Source organism: Bradysia coprophila, unplaced genomic scaffold, assembly GCF_014529535.1.
Source record: "Bradysia coprophila strain Holo2 unplaced genomic scaffold, BU_Bcop_v1 contig_138, whole genome shotgun sequence".
NCBI lineage: Eukaryota > Metazoa > Arthropoda > Insecta > Diptera > Sciaridae > Bradysia > Bradysia coprophila.
The window spans coordinates 4,056,358-4,082,550 of record NW_023503409.1 but is presented as its reverse complement, the minus strand read 5'-3'; the positions used below and the strand labels follow the sequence as shown (position 1 = coordinate 4,082,550).

Genomic DNA, 26,193 nt, shown 5'->3' with positions numbered 1-26,193 from the left:
AGATTTACGTAGTTTTAAATTGGAAATTTTCATATCAGATGTATTAAAGGTGAACCATTGTGAGTTCTACCTTTCTGATTGTAACCAGATCTACCAGTCGCCACCTGTATCTTCCACACGTAATCTTTTCTTCTTAAGAAGGAGAACGTCCTTTACGAATTGTTGCATTAAAACAATAAAATAAGAATATTCAGCCTTCCGGACCAGAAAAACATCTCATTAGCCCAATATCCCACATTCCCCGGAGGCAGAGCAGGCCTAGTATGTAATGCAAGATGAACGCTCAACAACGAAACAGTAGAGACGGATACTTACTTACTGTAAAATAATTTAATCAAATTCGATTTTGTCATAAAAGTTGTGGGCTCTGTTCTATTTTTATATCGCAAACTGTCATAGGAACTTTTAAAAGGACAATTCGTTACACAAGCTCCATCCACGCACACATGCTATTAAGATAAGGCCATACAATTTTATTTTTATCATTCCGGCAAAATACAATTACACTTGTGCTTTACTGTACATTTCATTGGTTGCTAATAAATTAAATCGAAACCAATTCAATATAAATTGTGTTGATATGGATATGGAATTTCAACCCCTAAGCAGATTTTTTTTTTCTTTTTGCAAGAATAACTAAAGATCCCCTTTTCGGTTCGTTCAATTCTGCATTCGCATGTGAGAACATTATACCATTTATGTAATTGCAATCAATTGTAGGACATAAATTATATCTCATCGCATATATATATATGGTTAATTGGATGGATGTGGTGAATTGAGATTTTATCTGATTATAGCAATCTGTATATTAACATCATAAAATTTCGTAATCAATACGACAACGTTATGTTGAATTTAGGATTGCGATTTAGATTAAATAAACAAGTTGGTAATGTTGCCAAAAATTGTTCTTGGAAATAAGAAATTCTTTGGGTGGGTGGTACAATGTTTCTAACAGAGGATTCGTGTACTGCTGACAGAGCCGGACTGGCTTGAAAAAGACGTTCTGGCATTATTGTGTGCAGAAAAATTGGAATAGACTTTCATTACAACCCGCCTGAAGTAGTTGCAAAAGAAGTTGCAAAATTCGTAAAAGGAAAATGTTTTTTGCGACAACTTTTGCAACTACTTCAAACGACTGGGAGCAACCTGAAGTAGTTGTCAAAGTAGTTGCAAAATTCGTAAAAGGAAAATATTTTTTGCAATAAGTTTTGCAACTACTTCAAAAGGCTTTCATTACACTTCATTCATACAAAATAAAAATTAAAAGCCCCTCGGACATCGCCCGAAATCGTATATGGCCAGTCCAGCCCTGACTGCTGGTGTCATCTGCTGGTGATTATACGTCTCCACAGCAATGCAAAGCAATCAACTGAGTACTGGAGCGTACATCGAAGGGCTATAGCTTGATGCTATTTTCGTACCTACTTAAAATTCGAATCCTTGGTGGAAAGAAAGCATTTACAAATTGTCAAATTGACAAAGTAATAAAACCTAAGCGCGTCATAAACATGTTCAATAACAACAATAAAACAGTAAAAGGATGATAATCACCCCGACGGTTACGATTAAAATCGATAAATCATAACATAAATTGATCGATTCTAACACAAAAAATTTACATAAAATGTGCACACACATTATAATACAGATTCACCGCCACAGTGAAATGGAGTAAAAATGCACAACCCTCTGCAGTGCTTAACTAAAAAAAAAATATAATCCACAACAACTATTATGGTGTTTTCACTTACGCTTCGGCTGCTGCTCTTTTCATTCACTGTTATATGAGGCGCCGGAAAAGGGGTGGTCATGTTGTAGTTTGTTATAGAATATGAAGACAACGTCTTCATACATATATTGCTGCCGATAAACAATGCAGAGTGTGACACTATGGGGGTACTCATTTTACAGTAGTTGCAAAAGGATGAGAAATTTTTCTCTAATACTTTCGTATTGACAATCCGAATGTGGGGGGCAATTCTTTTAACTTTGAGGAATACACATAAATACACAGCAATATATTCATTCACCCCCTCGATATTGTGTACGGTTGTTTAATGCTGAAAATCGGTATATCTCTCAAGGATCTACACTTTGTTTCAGTAAACTCTGTGTTTTTGTGGGGAGTTAAAGAAGAATGAAAGAAGACGAAAAAAACACACACTCACTGCTGTGTACAATCAGGAGAAAATTGTGGGTGCAAAATTGTAAGAGAATGCCCGACAGTCGGGCGCCTTTGCTACTGGCTCCACAGCATCATTGTGTACTTCATGTGGCGCTGTATTATGTGACTTTTTGCCAACTCGTTTAAGGGAAGACAATTTTATGAAAGTTTCTACATGCGTTATTCAACTTGGGAGATTAATATTTCGATTGTTAAGTCAACATTATTTTTTTTTTATGAATATGTCGATCAATAAAATTCTTATATTACATGCGAGCACACAAATCAAACATAAAAATCTTTTGCTAAATGTATTAACTTATGGTGTCGTCTTATCTGATAAATAATGTTAAGATATGACGACGAGAAAAAAAATGCTTCGACATTTTAGGGTTGTGTAAAGTAATCTACAAATTAATAAAAATTTCTCTTGTGTTTTTCGGCCAAAGAAAATTGATTGATTTGAATAGCAACATTGATAAATGGCTGCGAAAAACTACCGCAAGTCTTCTGAAAATGTTCAGACTGAATGGCAATTGCGAATTGTTGTAGGATTCGAAATACACATTGAATGTTACCAATTCTCTAATGAATCAAACACCATGAACCGGTCAAACACTACCATCACCGATTTCATTGAAAAAATAGATTTTTCATTTTCGTTTTACTTGGCACCAAAAGGTACCACAGTCTTCGACAAATCAACCTGAAAAAGAAATCAATTAAAACCTCTTGCCGCATCGTTGTAAGCGAGTCTAAGCCATGAACGAATGTCAACAAATCAGTCAATAAGTAAATATTTGTTCAGAAATTTGTTAGAAACGTTTTAAATTCATATCTCACTGTTTACCTCTCAATTAGACTTATATGTACGCATATATAGAGCCATTTCCAAGCTCTATTCAGCTGCACGATAAAAATAAATCTTTTGTCGTTTAACGGACCTGGACTTCATAATAAGACTGCAAGTAGACAGAGAGCGTATGTGTGTTATTTACACGAAATCATCTTTATGTATACAAAATATTATTTAAAGAAATGAAACTGAAAGATTGGTTTTTGAGTCAGAGTCAGAGAAGAAGAAATTAAAAAATCTCGTCGGAATTTTTATTAACATTTATTTATACAATCAAATGCTATGATTAGTATTGACATGATCTTGTCTGTATGGCGCATTGTGGTTTATTATTGGGGCCCAATGTGAGTTTTATGTGGGATGGCAGTTTGAATCATTCGAATTATTTAATTGGGTTGGTTCACAAAAGATTAAAGTTTTAAAACATTTGTTTCGTATTAAATCGATGCGGAAATTTGGTAACATCGATTGTTAGGACATTATTTTCAGTGTATTTTATGAATACATGTGATGAAAACCATTAATTTCGACGCTGATTTTCTTTTCTAATTGATTTAGTTTTTAAGTACCAATGTGGAGGGTGGATACTTTAATTTTGTGGCTGTTCCAGTCCAGGGTATATTATTAGTCAATTTTTTTTACCGAATTTAATGAAATTTACCGAAATTTATTGAAGTTTTCCGAAGATTTGCCGAATTTATTTTTCGGTAAATTTCAGTAGCTTCGGTAAATGAATTTGCCAATCAGAAGCCCTGGGCGCCGATTATCGAACGCAACTGTCAAGTTACGAATTATGCGAGTTACGAAGATATGAGAATCGTCCGTCGCCCTGGGTCCATGCTGTAGAAAAACCCAAATTACCTCTGCCACGCTTTGTCTCTTAATCACTGTAAATCTGAAATATTACTTTAAAGAAAACCGTGTACTTCGAGGTGGACTACCTATAAATTCCGTACCTCCTTGTACCACTTTTAGCCATAATTATTTTGAAACTTTTATTTTTCTAAAACAAATTCACAAAACTTTTGACAACATAATTGATCTTTTCATCCAGATAGGTTCTAAAGATTTTAATCGCACACTCACGTCTTCTCTTTCTATTTTCAGAATAAAGTCATCAACAACATAATTTTACCATTTGACCTAATAAACACATCAGGTATGTATTGTATTCTGTACAAATAACACCATTACTGTATAATAGAACATATTTGGAAAATCTCTCCCATGTCACATTTCCATACTTCAACCATTTATGTGGACGATATATGTACGAACGTACATGTAATATACCTACCTTCCTTCAATACAAAATAAATGTACAATCCTATAACAATAGGATGAATGGTACGCTTTTATATGGCTCTTGATATATCATACATATAACAAGCCAACAGAGATGTTCTTGGGGATGATATAAAAATGCCTCTACATATTTTATGTATTGTATATGGCATACGAAATAGCGATGTTATATAACCAGCAGTGGATGTCGCCACAAATCTAAAGAACCTAACGGATAATATAGACATAGAGAGATGTTGATTTTTCACACGGCGCCTAACCGTCGCGACGTTCTGTTTGACGAGTTTGTCGTTTTTTTTCTTCTTTTTCGGAAAAATAGGACTTTTACCAAGATTGATTTCGATTTCGGAGTAAGTTGGTGTTTTTGTAGCCAACAAAACAGTAAAGTAACTATCGGAGCCCAACTATTATTCCTCGTGTGCCTAGGAATTGGAGCACATTACAGCACATTTAGCACTGTTTTTACTCACAATTTATTCTTGCAATCTTTTTTATCGCAAATATGTATCTTGAAATGTTTTTCCATGATTTTAGATGACAGTATACGATTTACAAAATTTATTACATTTTTTATTTCTGTGTTACTGAGGGTGAATAAATTTTCAATTCTGTACAGCGGCACTGATTCATACACAGATATGTTCTCATTACTATAGTGCTTGGGATTTTTTGTGTTTTATAGTTAGGAATTAAAATAAAAAATAGTAACAGTGCAACTCTTAGCAATCAGAACATTGTGTTATTCCGAAAGAAGCCATGACAAAAAAAATGCCAAGAAGACCAGAGAGCACAGATACGATTTCATTGCATCGTCGTTTGTGCATTAGAATGTTTGCCACAAACTTTTTAATAGAAACGAACTCTCTGGGGTGTTATTAGCACCAATTTATGGGTCTTATTTACGCCCTCCAGTTTTTATTCACGCCTTACTAGTCATTTACGAGCTCATAACTTCCTGGGCGACATTAACACCAACTGGGCGGTTATAAAATATCCGAAGGGAGTTTGCCCGAGTCCTGTCATCGTTGTTACTTCAATAAAATGCTTGTGCTTGTGACAAACTTAGCTGCTAAAACAAGCCTTGTGTTTTCAGAGAGTTTCAATCGAACATCCGCCGCTTTCGACGTCATTCTGTGCTCCTCAAAAATAGTCCTTGGCATTCATTTCGTTTCCAATTTAAATATCACGTGGTAAGACAATTAGACAAATAGATGATGTAGTAGCGATGGCTTTTCAAATTATTAATTTCAGTTTGATGTGTGTGACTTAATCTCAATCGAAATTCTGTGAATACTAATCTAAACCGACAGAGCTGTTACTAACTAAATTGCGAAGACAGTAGTGGCGAAATGTCAGCGAAGAATGAAATTGATAAGCTTTTCTCTTCAATCGGTGGAAGAGAGTTCATTAAACGGTTTACGGCGCACTATAAAAGTGGAAACATTTGGACCATAGAAGCGGGATGTCTACTGTTTTCGTCGTGGATGGTGTACTATCTTATATTTATTTCAACGGATTCAATTGGAGCTTTAGATCTCACAGTCACAATATTTTTCTTTCTCGGTGCATTAACATTCCTTGCCACTTCTTCCTTATTTAACAAAATCAGTCGTTCGTATGCTTCAAATAATTTTGTAAAATACATGAAAATCGGCAATAAATATCTTTTTATGGTTCTATCGTTTATGCCGGGCTTGTATTATGCCTTCAAGTATGAACACTTCATTCTAAAGTTTTATCTAGTTTCGTACTTCATATCTAGCGGATATTTTCTATATAAACGCTATCGGGATTTCGAGCTTGAACCTTTTGTAATTGGATTAGGAATGTCTCTTGCTTTGTATTATCTTGGACCGTTTATTCGTGGATTTTTTAGTATCTTTGGGTCCGGCTGGTTTGCAACTAGTTGCGCATCTTTTGTGGAATCTGTGTTAGATTTGGCCTTAGCGGTCGCATTTATTTTAGAATTGCCAAGAAAGTACTTGCCAGCTAATATGCTATTCGGTTTAAAGTTTGTTAAATTTTTCATGTATTTTCTTTCTTGGCAAACGTGGTTTATTCTTATGGTCTTTGTATCATGGAAAAATGTGGGAGCTGGTGCGCGAGCATTCTTTGAAAATAACTCAAAAAGATCTAGCCGAGAAAGTGAAAGAAAAAAATAGGTGACCTGAGTCTGAAGGCTGATTCGAAGATATGATTTGTGTAACTGAGGTCAATTTTTATAATTTGATAAGAGATTTTGTAATGATTTTTGTTGTTTATGATTTTAATGAATAAAATTTTTGGTATCAAGTTGTATCTGTTGATCAAAGATCGGTATCTAGCGTTTGCTTATCAAGTTTGTCACATTTAAATGTAGAAGGCGTGAGGCTGAACAGCTTGGCGGTGAAACATCACTTGGCTGGAGGCTCGGGAAGTCAATTCGGAAAAGTGTTTTAGAAGGCAAAACTATTGGGAGACTTACCCGAGCTAATTATTCGAAAAGTATTCGTTCAAGGACTGAACGTAATTCCAACTTTTATTTCCTTTTTATGACCAAAATAATTGTCGGTTAAATAACTGATCTTTAAGAGTTGCGAAACCTAAATATTTACCAAACATTTCAACGCCTACAATGGTAGAGATTCCAAAAGAAGATTTAGGCATGTTTTAGCCTTAATTAAGTGATTACCAAATTTATACTTTCTATTTTTTAAGCAACTGTAATGCGCATGTGAAAATTCTCGAAAATTATGATCAATCGCTTTTTTCTTCTCAGCCAGTAATTTTTCTATCACGTCCATTCTCTTCATATCTACATAACAACACCCCTCCACTGACATAGCTTTTCTCATTTCACCCTAAATGTATTTTCCACCATACTATACATAATATGTTGGTATGTTGGTATTAAAATCTTCAATATGTGCTGACGAATATATAACGAATTTCAAGTGGTTTGTTTTTCTTAACGAAGAGCGTATACATAAAGCGATAAATTGCACTCAAATCATTTACTTCACGTGTGTGTATGTGTGACGGGTTGATATTGAGATTTTTATGGAATAACTTTATTTCACAAAATAGTGGTATGTGATATGCTGGAGCAAATACTGAAGAGAATAATATGTAATAAACAAAACATTAAATTAACTGTTCACATATTGGGGTGTTCGATATTTTTCTCTATCATCACATAACGAACAATTCGTCCGTATCTCGTCTCTTTTCCTCCCTCCCAAACGGAACGTTTTTTTTTATTATTCCGATGAAATGTGCAGATCGCACATCGTCCTTTTAATACATATACACATGCTGTGTTGTGAATTTATTATTTGGAAAAAGGGGAAAAATATCACAACGTGAACCCATCACAAACATTTTAAGAAAATCCTCATTCTAGGCCTAACCACTGTGCGGTGAGGACGTAGGATTTTCAGTGCCTTTTCAATTTGAAATACTTTGCCTTTTCAATTTGAAATATTTTTGGAAATTGTTTTTCTCGGTTATACCGTTTTTTGTAAAGTAATTTCCTGTGTTGTGCATATAAACCAAGAAAAAATTACTTGTGAAATCAAAGTCTTTTTGAATTGGAAATTTGATATTTAAAGTTAAAGTGCCTTTGATATTGTTGTTTTATTCACGAAGATGTTTCTAAAGAGCCAATACATTCCTCTGTGTTGTACTGATAATCGGTAAGAATTTAAAACATTTCCTAAATAAAATTCGAATTTTATTCTTTCGAAAGAATTCGACGTGTTGTATTACATTGAGGAAATATAATGATCTGACGGCTTCACTTTTAATTGAATGTAAAAACAATCAGTTGACAGCTGGTCAGAATTAATCAACATATTTACCCTCACAGTTTCCAGCAGCTTCACTTTAAATCATGACATATTCTAAGAATTTGATTAAGTTTTGTCACGCTGAGTTTGTTGTGTTTTTTTGATCTTTCTAATGTAAATGCATGGCGAGAAGCAATTTCTTTTACTTAAACCAATTACTGCTGATTAACTTGTCACATTGTTCAAACGTTCCAGAACCGTAACTTATTTACGGCTATCTCATTTTGTTAACGAAAAAAAAAGTACGAAATAGTTTGATGGAACATTAAATGCAAATTAAATGTTTTCAAACTTTTCTTCTCTTCTGCTTTTACATTAGAAGCTCTGATTTTTCTTCTTTAAATTTCATTAACTCAACTTCGTCAACAATAATCGTGCATTAAATGTGAGACGTAATTATAGAGTGATTGAAGTTAAGTTCTTTTATTTGATAAGGGTAGAAGCGAATCGAATTTAAAGAATTTTAACTGAGTAAAAGATTGAAATTCAACAGTAAGTTTCGCAAAAATGAAAGTTTCTGGTTGGTTATTAAAATACGGTTCGTCTATTTAGTTCCATCGAGGCGAATATTCAAACGAGTTTTTTAGTCTATGAAAAATGTGCATCTATTTCCAAGTAAATTAACGTTCTGGATGCAACTTCAAACGATTTCAATCTTGTAATCTCTCAACGAAACATACTTAACTTTTAGTTAAAGCACATTCGACAAAGAACCGTTGTAGTAAAAATGTAGGAAATATTTAAGAGTGCAAGGTCCTTTTATCTCTAACTTGATATTGTTAAAAGATGTTTTTCCATGGCTAGACATTTCTGAACATTCAAATCGAGGCCGTAATGACTAAAATTGCAATTTTTACGTAAAGTGCCAGATTAACGATTGAAACTTTCAAGCTCAGAAAGATAAGATCAGAAATGGACGGTGTTGAATGTTTTGTGATAAAGGAGATAAAAGAGGTTTCTTCAATCCAGTAGTATTTTTTCATACGGACACGAGAGCTGTTTTAGCGAATTAGAATTTCCATCATGAATAGGGAGAGACGAATTTAGCTGAAACCCTTTAACATAAGTCAGAAACAACAATTTCTACAACGTTTTTAACGAAAATATTTCATTTCACCTCGAAACATTTTAATTAAGTGATATTTTGGCAATTATGTAATTGTGAAGGGCGATGGGTGATGTTTTCCCAATGTTTTCCACTTTTTCCCATATTTTTCCAAAAAAAAAAAGAATTTTGAGGAAAAGCGGAAAATTTAGGCAAAATTGATACAGAAAAAAAGCGTTCCTAAAAATAGTCCCTTCGGTAACTCAGGTCTGATTGGCTAAACATCGTAATAAACGATGACAAATATATTGACGAGTCTAGTGGTGGAAATAATCCAAAATACTGCAACAAAATCTCTATCGCAAATAATTACGAAGTGAAATTAATATCCAATTTTCAAATTAAACTTAATTAAATGCCTATTATCGTCTAATGTACTTTTCCATTACAATCAAGTGTAAGTCGAGTTCTTATTCACAGAAACATCCGTATCTCTATTAAGTTCGAATATTATAGAGGCTGATTGTATGGGAATATTTCTGAATGACTCTTGTGTCTTGTTAAAGAATTGTCCGTAAATTAACATCAGATAGAAATAGTATATAGGCTTTTCCAACCGAACATAATTGAAAATGATTTTCTTTTCTATTTTCAGTAGACTAAAATGGCTACATTGTCACTCAAAATTAGCCTTGAAGGTGGCCGAGTCACCAAAACGATACAATTCGATCCGCAAACAACGATATTCGATGCATGCAAAATTATCAGAGATAAATTTGCAGAGGCTGTACAAGGAGAACGTAAGTTGAAAGTTTGTCTCACATGATATTTATTGTCTGCCGCTCTTGATACGATTTTATCGCACAAGAAAATGATTTAAACTTTTAGTTTAGTTTAGGCGAACAGCCGATTGTTGTCGATAACCTACGGCTAATTTGGTCTTATTTTAAAAAGAGGTTTAAAATTGTGTAAGCAAATGAAGTTATAAACCAAATGCCAGAAAACATCCAATTAAGATCAAATGAAGTAAATTAATTCGTGTTAAGCACTAGGAACTAATATAACAGATTCAATAATTGGGTTACGCTTGCCAGTTCTAAAAGTTAAAATTCTTTGTGTCTTTGAAAAATGTTTGAGAAGGAGTGTGTAAAGGCAAACCACTCCACTAACTGATGTGATTTTGATATTTTTAATAGTTGTTGCTATATTTGAACCACTCGTTAAAGAAGTATTCAATTCGCGACGGGCTCTTGGTCTTTTTTCTGTTTTCTTGGAAGAGATTTAAACTCACTACCGTTTAAAGTAGCTTCTCTAACGATCTTCCACATTCTGTGAAATTCTCATGAACTAAGAGACATAATATTTACCTTCCAACAGCATCCGAGTATGGTTTATTCGTGTCCGACGAAGACAATAAGCAAGGCGTTTGGCTAGAGTCTGGCCGTAATTTAGGATACTATTTGCTACGAAATCATGATCTACTGGAATATAGGCGAAAGTTGCGTACATTACGTGTCCGTATGTTGGATGGTGCTGTTAAAACGATTTTAGTCGATGATTCGCAACCAGTGTCGCAGTTGATGGTCGTAATTTGTACGAAAATCGGTATCACAAATCATGAAGAATATGGATTGGTACGTGAGGAAGTCGATCAACAGAACGAAAATCTACCTGACAATAAAACTGGTACCTTAACATTGAGACGAAAGTTTGCAGAAAAGGAGAGGGATGCTAAAATGGAAAGTTTGAGGAAAAAGTTGAAAACGGATGACGAGAGTGAGTTTCTAGGATATTGTTGTGTGAAAATGTTTGTCTCATGTTCCGGGTATTTTTTTAGTCAATTGGGTGGACATCGGAAAAACATTGCGTGAACAAGGCATAGACGAATCCGAAACCGTTTTGCTGCGACGAAAATTCTTTTTCTCTGATCAAAATATTGATTCACGGGATCCAGTCCAATTAAATCTATTGTACGTGCAAGCACGTGATGCCATTCTTGACGGAACGCATCCAGTAACACAAGAAAAAGCCTGTGAATTTGCTGGTATTCAAGTACACATACAATTCGGAGACTACAACGAAAATAAACACAAACCGGGATTCTTAGAGTGAGTTTACAAACCATTTGCTTTTGAACAGTTTCAGCAATTGAAAACTGTCTTCCTTGCAGCCTGAAAGAATTTCTTCCTCCATCATATTCACGGGTCAAGAACATCGAAAAGAAAGTTTTTGCTGAACATCGTCGGCATATCACAATGTCGGAAATTGACGCTAAAGTATTGTATACGAAAACTGCCCGAGAACTACCGACGTACGGCGTCACCTTTTTCTTGGTGAAGGAGAAAATGACTGGCAAAAATAAATTGGTACCGCGACTGTTGGGCGTTACCAAAGATTCGGTATTAAGATTGGACGAACGCACAAAGGAAATATTGAAAGTTTGGCCGTTGACAACTGTACGACGCTGGGGTCCATCACCAAACACATTCACGTTGGACTTCGGTGATTATGCCGATCAATATTACTCAGTCCAGACTACCGAGGCCGAGCAAATCGTTCAACTGATCGCCGGTTACATTGACATCATTTTGAAAAAGAAGCAAAGCAAAGATCATTTCGGCATCGAAGGTGACGAGGGATCCACTATGGTGGAAGAAAGTGTGGCTCCGTCGAAGTAAGTTTTAATTTGATATTCGAGGTGGTGTTTTGGTTAACGTTTACTCTTCCAGAGCAACATATTTGCAACATGAGACGAACAAAATCGGTAGAATAAATACTGAATCGTTGGCTATGCCGGTCATTATGAGAGGATCCGACGGTAAGATATTTCACAAATTTTCATCTTATTTGTCTGAACCGTTTCATTGTACATACAAATTTGGCAGCTTTTTTTTCTAAATTTTTATTCGACTAGAAGCCTTGATAATAAGCTAAATGTCACTGTTACTAGTTCCTAGATTCATATAGAATATAGAGAAACAAAAAAAACATCGTAAAATTATAGGTCTTGCTGCAGACAAACGTTGCATGCCATCTTTTTTCTCAGTAACAAAATTTCATATTTTATTGCGCACACCATTACCTCGATCCAATTTTTTTTTTTCGTTTATTTTGAATTTTTATAATTTTGTAAAATAAAACCAAATTATTTAAGGCGAAAGATCGTATACACACGGCGACATGCAAACAGTTCAATACGGCGCTATCGTTGGTCAAGTGAATTTGGCTCATCAACCTCCAACGGTAAGATTATTATTTTTTGTTCGAAATGCTGTGAGTTTTTGTGTGTTCCATTCACCGCACTCTTTGAGAACACTAAAATTAGGATTTTAAGCTTAATTCTAAAACTTTACTAAAAAAAGAACGAAAAAGCCAATAGTAAGGTCTTTTTTAGCAATACCATAATTATTTGGAAAATAGCACGACAACGCTTTACACAAATCTCTCCAAAAATCGGTTTATAAAGTCTACTAACAATGAACACTTTATGATTTCTTCAAATGGGACACTTATAAAACCAAGAAAATTGTTCTCGGAATTCCAATGTCTAGTATACATTATACAAGTGGCTTGTATAATGAAGCAAGCAGAATTTACTCACTTTTTTCATCACGCACCTTTGCCGCATTCGACACTAATGAAAGATAAGAAATGTGTCGACCACACCAAAAAACTTGTATTTTTTTAGGAATTTATGAAATTCTTATAAATTTTAAGTTTTTTACGCGTGCACTGCATTATTTGGCTTCGCTTTTTATGCTTACACTAATATGTTTTTAGATGCCGAATTGCAAAATGATTACCATGCTCAAAATTGTGATTGTCATTTTAGTAGTAGAGAAGCTAGGAGCTGCTAAAAATAAAAGTTTAAAATTGAACAGACTGGGCCCATACTTAATTTTTAAAATACTGAGTCGAAAGTTTCGATTTACTGAAAGGGACTCTCCTTATTTGATTCACAAATACTTAAATACTTAAAAAGAAAGGCCGGAACTGCGGAGAATACTTTTCTCAGCCATTCTTGAACACTTCGAAATTCAATTTTTTTGCGAAGGCAACCGACAACACATCTTACTCTATTTTAATGCTTTCAAAGTTGAGTTTCTTTCCTTATAAGTTTGATGTAACTTCTCTTCATTGTGTTTCTATCCTTTCTATCACAATGGTCAATTCAAACCAATTGGCTAGAACATCTGAACCCGAAAAAAACTTCTCGAGGCGAAGAACTGACGCGTTTTTCGTCTTAATCTCGAAACGAAATGCGAGCATTTGTAAAAGTTTAGAGGAGAGAGCAAATAGTAGGTGCACGTTGAAAGAGATTCTACTTTAAGTTTGTTCAATTGTCATTTTTTGTGATGATTGAAAGAACGGAAAGACTTATGTTGAAATTCACGCTTTGTTGGTCCAGAAGTCGAAAGCGTAGGTGAGAGTTTGTAAATTCTTTTTTTATCGTTATAAGAAGACAATCAGGAATAACTTAGCCTCCTCTAACGCTCCAAAATAAATGTGACTTCTTCTGACCACGAAAATATGAATTATCAAATTCACCAATAACGCTTTCTCCACCAACAATGGCGACTGAGATATATTAAATAGCTAGTTAAATTTTACGTGCACCTTAGAGAGATTCTTGAAATGACTTTATCGATAAAAAATCTTTTATGAATTTTTTGCAAAATCTACATTGAACTTACTCATAATATTGTATTCCATCCTTTCATGCGGCTTACCATCTATCTAACAAACAGGCGTAGGTGATTTTTCTTAAAACTAATTTTTCGTTCGTTAAATTGAATCATTTGAATAAGTGAATTTTGTCTCAACAGTTGAAAGAAGCCCGAATCAGTTCTGTCTTGAGTGAACCGCAACGAGCTCTTTTGGGTTACATTTCGTCTGGTCAAGAAGCCATTTCGCGGGCCGAAACGGAACTGATGACGAAGGTAAGATTGTCATTATACCGGCAAAAGTCAAACAACTTGAACGCGATTTTTTTGCCTAATTAGGTTCCGATACCAGATCTTGGCTACGATGCCCAATCGATCGAATGGCGTGAAACGAAACTGGATACGTCTAAGCAAGCCGTTACCACCCACATAGCAACAATGAACGCTGCAACAGCTCAAGTGGTTACTGCATCGCAACCGGATGACGTTGATCATGAAGCAGTTGGTGCCGCTGTATCCCAAATTGCTCAGAGTATACCAGAGGTCACCAGAGAAGTTCGATTGATCGCAGCATTGATGGAAGACGATAACAATGGCGATAAATTACTCGAAACAGCGAGGAAATTGTGCAATGCCTTGAGCGACTTACTGAAAGCTGCCGAACCGGAAAGCAAGGAACCAAGGCAAAGTCTGTTGAATGCTGCGAGTCGAGTGGGTGAAGCTAGTGGTCAGGTTCTGCACACGATTGGCGAAGAGACTGCAGAGAATCGGGAACTTCACGACATGTTGTTGGCGTTGGCTAAAGCTGTTGCAAATACTACAGCTGCTTTGGTTTTGAGAGGAAAAGCGATCGCAGCTGATTGCGAAGATGATGATTTACGAAATCAAGTCATTGGTGCGGCTGGTCAATGTGCTTTAGCTGCGTCTCAATTGGTTGCATGTGCCAAAGTTGTAGCACCAACCCTCCAAAACGCTGCATGTCGAGGACAGTTAGAAGCCGCTGCCCGTGAAGTAGCAAATACGGTTACAAAATTGGTCGAAATATGCAATCAAGCAACAAACAATAAAGAGCTCAAGGGTCATCTACTTTTGGCTGCCAAGGAAGTTTCCAAAACTTTGACTGATTTGCTGGAGCACATATCGTTGGCGTCCAGAGAAAGAGCAACGCGATTGTCTGAAGAACCAAGTCCCGTTGAAAGTGTTCTAGTCGCCACAGATTTGCTTGTTTCTTCATCCGATCCACAAGAAATGGTTAAACAAGCACATGCTCTAAGTCATGCCACATCATACCTTATTCAAAGTATTAAAGGTGAAGCTGAACAACAACAGGATTCAGAAATGCAACGTCGATTATTGGCTGCAGCTAAGCAGCTAGCCGATGCTACTGCTAAAATGGTTGAAGCTGCACGATTATGCAAAAGTAGCCCGAGTGACACAACTCATCAAGAAGCTCTGCGTGTTGCTGCCGAAGAATTGCGTGACATAACAACCATCAATGCGAATACACCACAAATGAAGCGGAAATTGATTGGTCGCCTAGAACATTGTGCTAAGCGTGCAGCTTCCTGTGCCACTCAATGTATATCCGCGTCGCAAAATGCTGTTCAATACAGTGTTGATCGACAGACAAAAGAACAACTGCTACAAGATTGTCGTAGAGCAGCTGACATGATTCCTCGCCTTGTGAATGGCGTTAAAAGCTCATTGCAAAACCCAGACGAGTCGTCAGCTCAGCTCGGACTCATTGAAGCTTCCGAACAATTTGTTGAGCCGGGAACATATGTCTCGTCTTCAGCTAGAGCATTTTATCCCACTGTACAAGACCACAATGCTTCCGAACAATTATCTCGATGTGCCAACGAATTAAGTCTGTCCGTTCACGAACTAGGATCGGCTGCTGCAAGAGCTAGAGAAGCATGTGGTGGACAAGAATTGGAATCAGCCATTGAAGCGATATACAATTTGCGAAATGTATTGAATGACACCAGAGTTGCTGCGAATCAAGACACTTTAAGACCACTTCCAGGAGAGACTGCCGAATTAACTTCGCAACAGTTGACCAACAATGCTAAGGGTGTTGGTATTTCAATGTCACAACTGTTATCAGCTGTCTCACAAGGTGAGCGCTTGTATGCTGGCGCTGCTGGTCGTGACACTGCCCTAGCGTTGGGAGAATTTACGAAAAGTGTTCGAGGCGTCACTGCAACAGGTGGTAATTCTGATATAATTGATCATGCCGATAAGGTAATCATGTGTTCAGCAAAATTGGTGGAAGAAGCTCAGAGAACGCTTCAAAACGTTGGTGATTCACAATCGCTTACATATGCGGCAAGAGAAGTAACCCACGCAATTACAAAATGTGTCGAATGTTTGCCGGGACAACGAGAAGTTGACGATGCTTTAAGAAATGTCAACGAAGTCAGTGAGATCGTGAATATGGGCGAATTTCCAAAATCCGATAAATCGTACATGCAACTCCAAAATGAACTTAAAATCGCTGCTGATAATTTGAATCAAGCCGGTGGGGATGTCGCGAAAGCCTACTCCAGTCCAGCATGGCTAGCAACGGTTTCCCAGAACTATAGTATCGTTTACAAGGACCTTTTGTATGCTGCCTTAGAGATGGCTGGTCAAACTCAAGATCAAACGGCCCAAAATAATATGATAAGCGGACTGAGAGGAGTATCTGCTACGTCTGTTTCGTTACTGTCAACTGCTAAGTCTATTGCTGCAGATCCTGGACAACCAAATGCAAAAAATCAATTGTCAACAGCCTCTCGGACAGTTACCGAAAGTATCAATTATTTGGTGGATGTCAGTACACAGGCAGCTCCAGGTCAGAAAGAATGTGACAATGCAATTCGATCAATTGAAGCTCTCCGACCAATGCTTGATCATCCACACGAATCGCTCACCGACCAAGGCTACTATGATTGTGTTGAAACCGCTACCGAAAAGTCTCGTTCGCTCGGTTATGCCATATCTGGAATGATCGACAATGCTAAACAGTCAAAACATGTTGAGTTCGGTCATTCAGTCAATCAAGTTTCTGACTCGATTCGCGGTTTAATAGAATCGGGTGCACAAGCAGGATATCTAATCGGAGTATCACATCCCACTAGCGCTACCGGTCGTCCTGGTATCATTGATCAAGCACAACTCGCGCGTGCATATCAAGGAATTCGACAAAATTGCGACATTGTCAGCAGCATGAACACAACTAAACAACAGAAGATTACGGCTTTGACTGTAATAGCCAAACACACCTCATTTCTATGTACCGTTTGTCGGAAAGCAAGTCTCAGTACTGCGAATCCAGTAGCGAAAAATGAATTCATTGAAGGGGCGAAGCTTGTAGCCAACACAACGGCTGATTTGGTACAAGAAGTCAAAGGATTGGAGGATGACTACAGTGCTCCATCGAAAGAGAAATTCGTTGAACCACTCCTAGATGCTGTAAATTCATTGTGTCAATACGCTTCAAGTCCCGAATTCATATCGATTCCGGCTCGCATATCAGCTGAAGGACGCAAAGCACAAGAACCAATTCTACAAGCTGGTCGCGGAGTTTTGGACGGTGTTATTGAAATGGTCAAAGCTGCAAAGTCATTAGCTGTAGCTCCAGAAGATCCACCAGTATGGCAACAGTTGGCAATGCACAGTAAACCCGTGTCCGAAAGTGTGAAGAAACTCGTCGACAACATCCGTGATAAAGCACCGGGTCAGTATCAATGCGATCAAGTGTTGGAGACCTTGACGAAATGTTCGCGAGAACTTGACAGTGCCACAATGTCGCTCGGTAATCAAGGTTTGCAGAAGAGAAATGACAATAACTTGAAGGGATTCACCAAAGTAGTACTTAGCTCGTCCTCTGAATTGCTTGAAAAGTTGGAACCAATTCGTATGGCAGGAAAGCGCAATGCCGAAAATTTGGGTCATGCTGTCGAAGAAATTTCTCGGTACATTGTGCCAATGACAACATCAGCTATTGGTGCCAGTACCCATGTGGTGCATTCAAGTCAACAAATGGTGTTCATCGATCAAACGAAATCGGTCGTCGAAAGCGCAAGAGAACTTGTACAAGTTGCTAAAGAAGCCGGTGGTAATCCAAAAGCTACTCATCTTCATCCCCGTCTAGACGACGGTGTCGATAATATGAGAGAAGCAATTCTAGAATTGAATGCAACAGTTGAAAAATTATCGGCCGAAAGTGGTGTCGTTAGCGGATTAATGGAACAAATATCTCGTTCGATTGCACGCATTACAGATAAACGACAGTCACTCCATGGCGTATCTATATCCGAAGGATTCGTTGACTACCAGACGAGAATGGTTCAAAATGCTAAAGACATTGCTCGACTGGCGAATGAAATGAATGCCAAAGTGGCGTTAGATCCATCGAAATTGGCACAGCTATCCGTTGATATGACACACCATTACAACCAATTGGCACAGGATTCGATTGGAGCTTCATACACAACATCGTCACCCGACTCATCGATTCGCATCAAAACATCAGTATTAGACTTGGGACGATCTGTTGGTACATTGATTCAAGCCGGCGCTGGTGTTCAACCAGACGATCCATCTGGTCAGGCAGAAGTTGGACGCGGTGCTCGTGATGTCACCGAGAAAGTATCACAAGTTTTAGCTGCATTGCAGGCCGGCTCACGTGGTACTCAAGCATGTATCAATGCTGCCAGTACTGTGTCTGGAATCATTGGAGACTTGGACACTACGATCATGTTTGCTACAGCTGGTAAGTGTTTATTATCAGTTGAAAGGATTAACGTTTTTTGACGACGATGTTGTCTTTTAGGTACTTTAAATTCGGACGATGATGGAAACTTCGCTGATCATCGCGAGCATATATTGAAAACTGCTAAGGCTCTTGTCGAAGACACTAAGGTCTTGGTAGCAGGTGCGGCAGGATCTCAAGATCAATTGGCAGCAGCTGCACAAAACGCTGTTACAACCATTTGTAAGTCCTGGGTTTCTATCTGAACAAAACGACGGATTTCCATTGAATATTTCTTTTATCTCCAGTGCAATTAGCTGATGCTGTTAAACGTGGTGCATGTAGCTTGGGATCAGGTCAACCTGACTCTCAAGTTATGGTGATCAATGCCGTTAAAGATGTGGCCGCCGCTCTGGGTGAATTAATTAATGCTACAAAATTGGCATCGGGCAAACCAATTCATGATCCGGCCATGCAAGATTTGAAAGAAACTGCACGGGTGAGTTGTTTTTCTCTCGTTTATATCAGTATAATTGTCGGAGTTAATGACAGATTTTTGGAGACAAGGGCAAAAAAGAGATTGTTTGCTTTCGTAAATTTTAGCCTTTATTTGAGCTCCACAAATTTGTGCACTAACTGATAAGACTTACTGGCAATACGAACACACACTGGTCTATATTTCTTCTCGATGATATTCTAACAATTCCCTATCGTAATGGCTTTATGGTTTACATTCATGTTTAGTTTCTGTATTATGATGTCCAGGTGAAATGACATGACAATTTTTCGAAAGATTCCGAAAACTTTTTATTTTCTACACACAGTCTGTGGTGTGCATAGTAAGAACCAACTTTATGACGTAACTACACTATGTAAAATCTTGTAACAAACTAGCATCATCAACATTTCAGTCATAAAATTGTACACGTCCTTCACCTGGACAAGAATAATCGTTATATCGACTCGAACTACTAATTAGGAATGAAGCTCCCGTTGGTAAAATAAATTGTTTAAAGAAAACTGTAAGATGTACAACAGTTTGTGATTATACGATACGTAAATGTGTAGTTAACCCAAACACTTTTAAAGACTAAAAACATTGAACGATAAATTACTATAAAAAGCGAAATATTTTTTTGTTATACGTAAAATGGCACTTAACCGCATCGCTCTATTGGTCTTGACATTATTATTTTTTGTATTTTTTTGAGATATAAAAATTTTTCCCACTTTTTATTTCTGGAACAAAAATTTCTGGTAAACTGTCGCATTGCTGTTGTTGGTAATAAAAAGAAGTACGAAAATTCTATATTATATTTACAATAATGCATCTTGAACTCTTGACATGGTAATTCTGTTGACTTTGCATCTGCACGTGTAAGTTTACTGATCCGATTTTTTACCCTCTTTCAAATGCGATTGTATCTTTACTTTATCGTCGGCCACTTGAAGAATATAATATAAATCGTGACCTGCAGACAGATCTGCAGCCAAATTAGTCAATTTGTGATAAGTTATTCTATACGGACAGTTCCAATCGGAAATTAAAAAAATTAAATTATTGAACGGGCTCTGTGTGAATATACAACAAAGAAAATATCAGGGAAAGAGATGGACATTAATCTAGCAATTCAAAAACTTATGAGAATGATTAGTAATTTTGAAGTTACGTCAACAAATATGTCGTGTTTTAACTCGATGACTTCACTGCGCACTACCAAAATCAAACGATTTTAGTCATTGGATCCAAAACGAATTTTCTTTCCATATTATATTATCCAAATCCATAATTCCATGTTGACTCATTAAAAACGTCTTCTCAGCTAGCATATCACCAATTTGATTATCACGTCTATTACTTCATTTGATGTAAAGTTTTTCTTCAGATTTATAGAAAATCTACTACTTCATTACTTTTACCATACATTTTGCTGTATAAGATCACATAGGTCACGGCTCGTTGTGGACTTTACTTCTTGCGATCGATAAGAAAAGTCTGTGAGAGGTTAAAATTAATCGAATCTCCGATCGCATTTTTCTACCTTAAGGTGTTCGCGTATCGTGAAAGGAAATTGTGCTAAGAAAAATCCTTTTTGACGATAGAGTAAAATCAATCGTGCTCACTATCTGCTTCTGCACGATAGATAAATGGCTTAATGGAATGTCCTGGCCTTGCCGAATGAAAAGCAATAAATTTGTCGGTGATAAACAGTCACAAATTTACGTAGTTTTTCTTCTTTTTTTCTCTTCTAAACAGATGCTAAGAGAGCTACACTTAAATAATGCTACGCAATAGATTTGGATCAATACACACACTGCATTAAATTATTACTTCTTCTCAATTATATTCAACTTTTCCATTGATCATAAATATACAGCTTCCTACAGTATTCAAAGCAGTAAATTATACTAAAGATCGCGCGTTTTGTATTTTTTTTGTAACCCATCTATGTGGCTTTACCAAATATTTTATGGAATTGTATGCAATGACACAATTTCGAAATCTTAATTTTTTTTTGTATATTTCCTTTCGAATACGAAGAATTATCCAAATCGTTCAACCGTCAACTACTCATCGGATACGGACTGGTGGATTTCGGATCAGGAAGACGAATTGCAACGATTACCGGTTACGCCGACATTTGATAATCGACGACAATCTGATATTCGAAGTCTGATGGTCATAGCTGAGGGAATTGATTCTTAAAATATATTTTTGCCCTTAGAGATTTAGTGGTCGTTCATTTTGTAGTGGATTAAAATTTGTGCCATTTACGGTTTCTGATATAATTGAAAAATATTTTGTTTTTAGAAGAATTTGTTTTTATGAAATTTGCATCTAAAATTATGATTGTGAAGTCGTTCAATGTTTTACGCGACGCTTAATCTGATAATGTACTCACTGTTCCTTATCTGACGTTTGTCAAAAGATTGGGAGCCAATCATTCCGAGAATCTCTAGAATCTTCTATCCAATGAACCATTTTAGAATGATGGAAAAATTTGACAAAAATATTCTATGTCACTCATCTTGTAAAAAGCAAAACTGAATACCGTCTCATATCCTTGATTCTATATTGATTGGGCCCTAACTACTAACTGTTCACGGGGCCGTTCCGAAGATGTTCGTTTTCTTTCCTTGTAAGTCTGAATCATTTTGAAATATTTTAACGAATCACATTCGTTCGTTTCCGTTCTTCAATGTAAATCCACGTTCATTGAGTCGTTGTGTTTGTTTCGTAATAGGTAATTACTTTTCAAATTTTGTCTATTCGACTATTTTGTTTTGCCCAATTCAACCGCCAGACCCATAAACTAATTAAATTTTCATTTATGCAATTTAGGTGATGGTATTGAATGTATCATCGTTACTGAAAACGGTCAAAGCTGTCGAAGATGAACATACTCGTGGAACGCGAGCAATGGAAGCGACAGTTGAAGCGATTTCACAGGAAATAAAGGTTGGTTGATGTATCCAATTTTAGATTGCCTTTTGGTTTCACATTTGAATGATACAAAAGGCTAAATAAAAATAACTTCCACAGACAATACAATCACCGCTTGCACCGGGTACAGTTCCCTCAACACCTGAAGATCTAATTCGTGTCACCAAAAATGTGACCATAGCAACTGCAAAGGCGGTTGCTGCCGGAACATCAAATCTACAAACTGACATTGTTGCAGCCGCCAACATTGGACGTCGTGCCATATCGGAAATGCTATCAGTATGCCGTTCGGTTGCATGGAGCTGTGCCGAAACGTATGATTTACGTCAGCGTACACTAGATGCCGGTGCATCAGTTGCAATATCGTATCGAGATTTATTGCAAGGAGTACTGAAGGGATGCAGTGCCGACGATCGAATGCATTTGTCACGACGTGTGGCCAAATGTGTTACGGATTTGGTAGCAATGGCGCAGTTGCTTAAAGGATCGGATTGGATTGATCCGGAAGATCCTACGGTTATTGCTGAAAATGAATTGTTGGGTGCTGCTGCATCAATTGACGCTGCCGCCAAGAAATTGGCAAACTTGAGACCGAGACAACAAAACGATATTAAGGTAAATTGTAGTTTCCTATTCGAAACTTATTTGAAATTGTAACTTTAGTTGATTGCACGCATGGTAACAGTTATTTAAATTTAATACATTTTTCGGGTGTAAAGCATTCTATACTTACTGGTGGAGGTGGCTACAGTGAGATATGTTTGATATTCTTGGTTGTTATTTTTATTACGCACCCAGGAATCAAACATATTATTACTGTGGTCATCGCGGTCATCTATTCTGTGAATATATTTGTAACATAAAACTGTAGCTTATTTTCCAACCCAGCGGAACCACTATCCAAAGCCAAAAGTGCTGATTATCCAAGTAACCCACCTACCCAAACCTCTCAATACCAATTTTAAGTCCAGAAGTGGTTTCGCTTGGACATTGCGCTACTTTTACTACTCTTTCTAAACCAAAACCATTAACTTTTAGGAAGCGGACGCAAACTTACAATTCGACGAAATGATATTGGAAGCTGCTCGTGGCATCATGGCTGCCTCGTCGGCATTGGTGAGAGCTGCAAATGCTGCACAACGCGAACTGATCGATCAAGGAAAAGTGTCTCGTACTCCGTTAACCTCATCCGATGATGGACAATGGTCTGAAGGACTAATATCAGCTGCTCGACTAGTCGCAGCTGCTACACACAGTTTGGTGGAGGCTGCCCAAAATTTGGTGCAAGGAATCGGCACCGAAGAAATGCTTATTTCGTCAGCCAAACAAGTCGCTGCCTCTACAGCCCAGCTTCTAATTGCGTGCAAAGTCAAATCAGATCCAAACTCAGAAACTGGACGACGGTTACAATCGGCTGGTAATGCTGTCATTAAATCTACGGACAATTTGGTTCGGGCCGCTCAGCAAGCAATTGACATGGAGGAGGAACATATTCTGAAAATCAATACCAGCATGGTTGACGGTATGGCACAAGAAATTAATGCTCGCTCGGAAGTGTTGAAAATGGAAAAGAAACTGGAAGATGCTCGGAACAAATTAGTTGCCATCAGACAAGCTAAGTATCGCCATAAAGTGTCGGCTGGCCTAACCGATGAGAGTGACGGCGAAGGGTATCAACAGCCGTATTATCAAAATCCTCAATCATACCAAACATCGTCGTCTCCGCAACACTTCCACGTAGCAAATCGATCACAAAACGTAACGCCACCATCGCCAAGTTTTCACAATATGTCCACGTCAACCACCTACCAGCAAAACAATCAGCAAACGAGTCCGCGATCAAATCGATCGCACGTGCTAACAGCCAATTCAATCCCGAAACCATATCAACCATCGTCTGAATCGTCATTTCAACCGGTACAACAGAGTCCCATATTCAATCGCTCATTCAACGGCAATTCATCAACGCAAAGTCAAGCGAATGATCACAGTTCGTCCAGTCAATCCTATCAACCGGTCCAACAACTATACGGCCAAGTGCAAAAGAATCCACAACTGGAAGCCTGTGTCCAAGATTTACACGAGAAAACATTCGGCCGAAGCGGAGTATTACCAATGAGCACATTCAAAACAACATCGACATCGTCTAGCAGCGGTCCAGCTTTTCAGCAACATCCAAACGATAAATCTTTTGACGGATATACAACGAGGTAAGTTCAGTGGGAAAATGTTACTCCAGTTCGGTCAATTAATTTCTCTCTTTCTTCAGATACGAATCAAAAACGTTCAGTTCCAGCGATGGACAACCCATAAGTTCCATAAACGATGGCTTCTCCAACATGACCTTATCCTCTGATGGCAATAATGTACGAATAACCGACACCGGTTCGAATCGATTAGCGTCGATGACGCAACGAGTAATGGAACGAAAAACAGTCACAACATCATCCGAATCGAGAATGGAAAAGCAAAACAAGCAACATTCGTATCGATTGGAGTAAGGGTTCTGGAGCCAGCCCCACTGTTAGTGTGACTTTGTATCGTTGTTGTGTAATTAAATATTAAGTTTTTTGTTTTTGTTTAATTTACAATATTCACAAAGTGCCAGACTAAACAATTTTTTATATATATTTTCGATTTTATAATCCCAATGTGGCCTTCATCGTTTGCCATTAGTGACTACTAAGTCTAATACCAAAAGTGCTAAAAAAAAAATTGTTTTTATTTTGATCTAATCGTTTGTTGATGGTCTAAAAAGTCTTTTTTTTATAATTTCAATCTACCATGGGAAGTCAATATAGAAGCCGTGGTAATAAGTGCCTGTAACCAACACATAATAGAGTATTTCTAATGACAAAACACGTCCGAATGGAAGTGTCATTAGAGGCTCTGACTCTACTTAAAACTGACGATTTTTTTCGATTTGTTTAACAGTAGCTGTTTAAGGATTTTGTTAATAATTTTTTTAATTTAATTAAAAAATTAAAACCAAAAATTTGGAAGAAAATTTTATTAGAAAAAAAGAAATTTAGAAATATTTACAATTTTAATTAATTAAAAAAAATGGAAAAATCAAAAGAATTGTTGAACCGTGTCTTATATAAAATATATTAACGATTTACATTGTTGTGTTTCGAGTCCAGAAATAACACAGAATCGTAATAGAAATTAGAAACTAAATTCTTTCTTTTTTTTCATATTTTACTTATCTTATTTAAAACAATAAAACAGAAATTATTGTAAACAAAATAATATTTAAATAAAAAATCCGTGAAAAACTAAAATTTAAATTGGTTCTGTCGTCTGCTGTGGCGTTTTGTCGGCGAAAAAAAATTTCTGAAAAACAAATCACATCCAATCGTCGATAAAATTTTTCATTTGCACAACTAGGTCCGACATTATGGGTGGGTCAGGTCCCTTGGCTGCTAAAGTAATCAAAAGACTTTGAAACATTCTTTTATTTTAACCCCACTCTAAGTAGAGAATGGTGTATTCAGTATTCAGTAATGAGTTCAAAACGGCTGTAAAAAGAAATAGTAGAATTTAAGGCATACACTCGCGGAATTTTGAAAATCGACACATTTTCTGTTTCGTTGTTTACTGGTTTTTTTTGTGAATTTTCCATTATTTTGACATGGAGAAATCAGAAAGTCAAGTAAAACACACAGACAGAAAATGTGTCGGTTTTCAAAATTCCGAGTGTAGATTAGGAGATATTATCACAGGATGACCATTCCAAAATAAGAGACATTTGTAGCCCTCTATAATTTGAATTTCTTTTGCCTGAGACAATAATGTAAAATTGATTGCCTAAATGCGTAAGCCCAAACTCTCTGCATTGCTGCAATGATTAATGATCAAAACAAATGCAAAGAGAAACAATACAATCGAAGACATGATTGAGGAAATAAGAAGAATTACCAAAAGAAGTAAGGACGAACAGAACATCCAAACATAATTGGCATTCTCCACTCTCGAGAGGATCCTATAAAACAGAAAACTTATATATTGTGTTCACTGGCGTAAATTTGATGGCTTAACCCCTTATGAGCCCTTTATGACTCATTCAAAATAACTATTCAGTCAAAGGCTAGTTTACTTACATTAGTCTCGTGAAGCTTGGAATCAATCGAAATATTTCAT

The 26,193-nt window shown here is 36.9% G+C and overlaps 1 protein-coding gene across 10 annotated transcripts in view; it reads left to right on the top strand.

The window, feature by feature from the left end:
- LOC119073425 (talin-2) overlaps positions 1-25,225 on the top strand; it is a 33,507-nt gene extending 8,282 nt beyond the window's left edge. For 2 of the 10 annotated variants that reach the window (XM_037178874.1, XM_037178875.1), the window contains exons 2-16: positions 4,134-4,185; positions 9,862-10,003; positions 10,581-10,979; positions 11,041-11,311; positions 11,374-11,877; positions 11,933-12,021; positions 12,358-12,446; positions 14,030-14,143; positions 14,207-18,626; positions 18,687-18,848; positions 18,914-19,104; positions 21,949-22,065; positions 22,150-22,665; positions 23,089-24,260; positions 24,320-25,225. In XM_037178874.1, coding sequence (XP_037034769.1) covers positions 9,868-10,003; positions 10,581-10,979; positions 11,041-11,311; positions 11,374-11,877; positions 11,933-12,021; positions 12,358-12,446; positions 14,030-14,143; positions 14,207-18,626; positions 18,687-18,848; positions 18,914-19,104; positions 21,949-22,065; positions 22,150-22,665; positions 23,089-24,260; positions 24,320-24,551 — 8,412 coding nt within the window. In that variant the 5' untranslated portion in view covers positions 4,134-4,185; positions 9,862-9,867 and the 3' untranslated portion in view covers positions 24,552-25,225. Of the gene's footprint in view, positions 1-4,133; positions 4,186-5,424; positions 5,522-7,711; positions 8,006-9,858; positions 10,004-10,580; positions 10,980-11,040; positions 11,312-11,373; positions 11,878-11,932; positions 12,022-12,357; positions 12,447-13,951; positions 13,954-14,029; positions 14,144-14,206; positions 18,627-18,686; positions 18,849-18,913; positions 19,105-20,862; positions 20,996-21,147; positions 21,404-21,948; positions 22,066-22,149; positions 22,666-23,088; positions 24,261-24,319 lie in introns of those variants that run through there. The other 8 variants (XM_037178870.1, XM_037178873.1, XM_037178871.1 and 5 more) reach the window with 7 other exon arrangements.
- Positions 25,226-26,193: the final 968 nt, after the last annotated feature.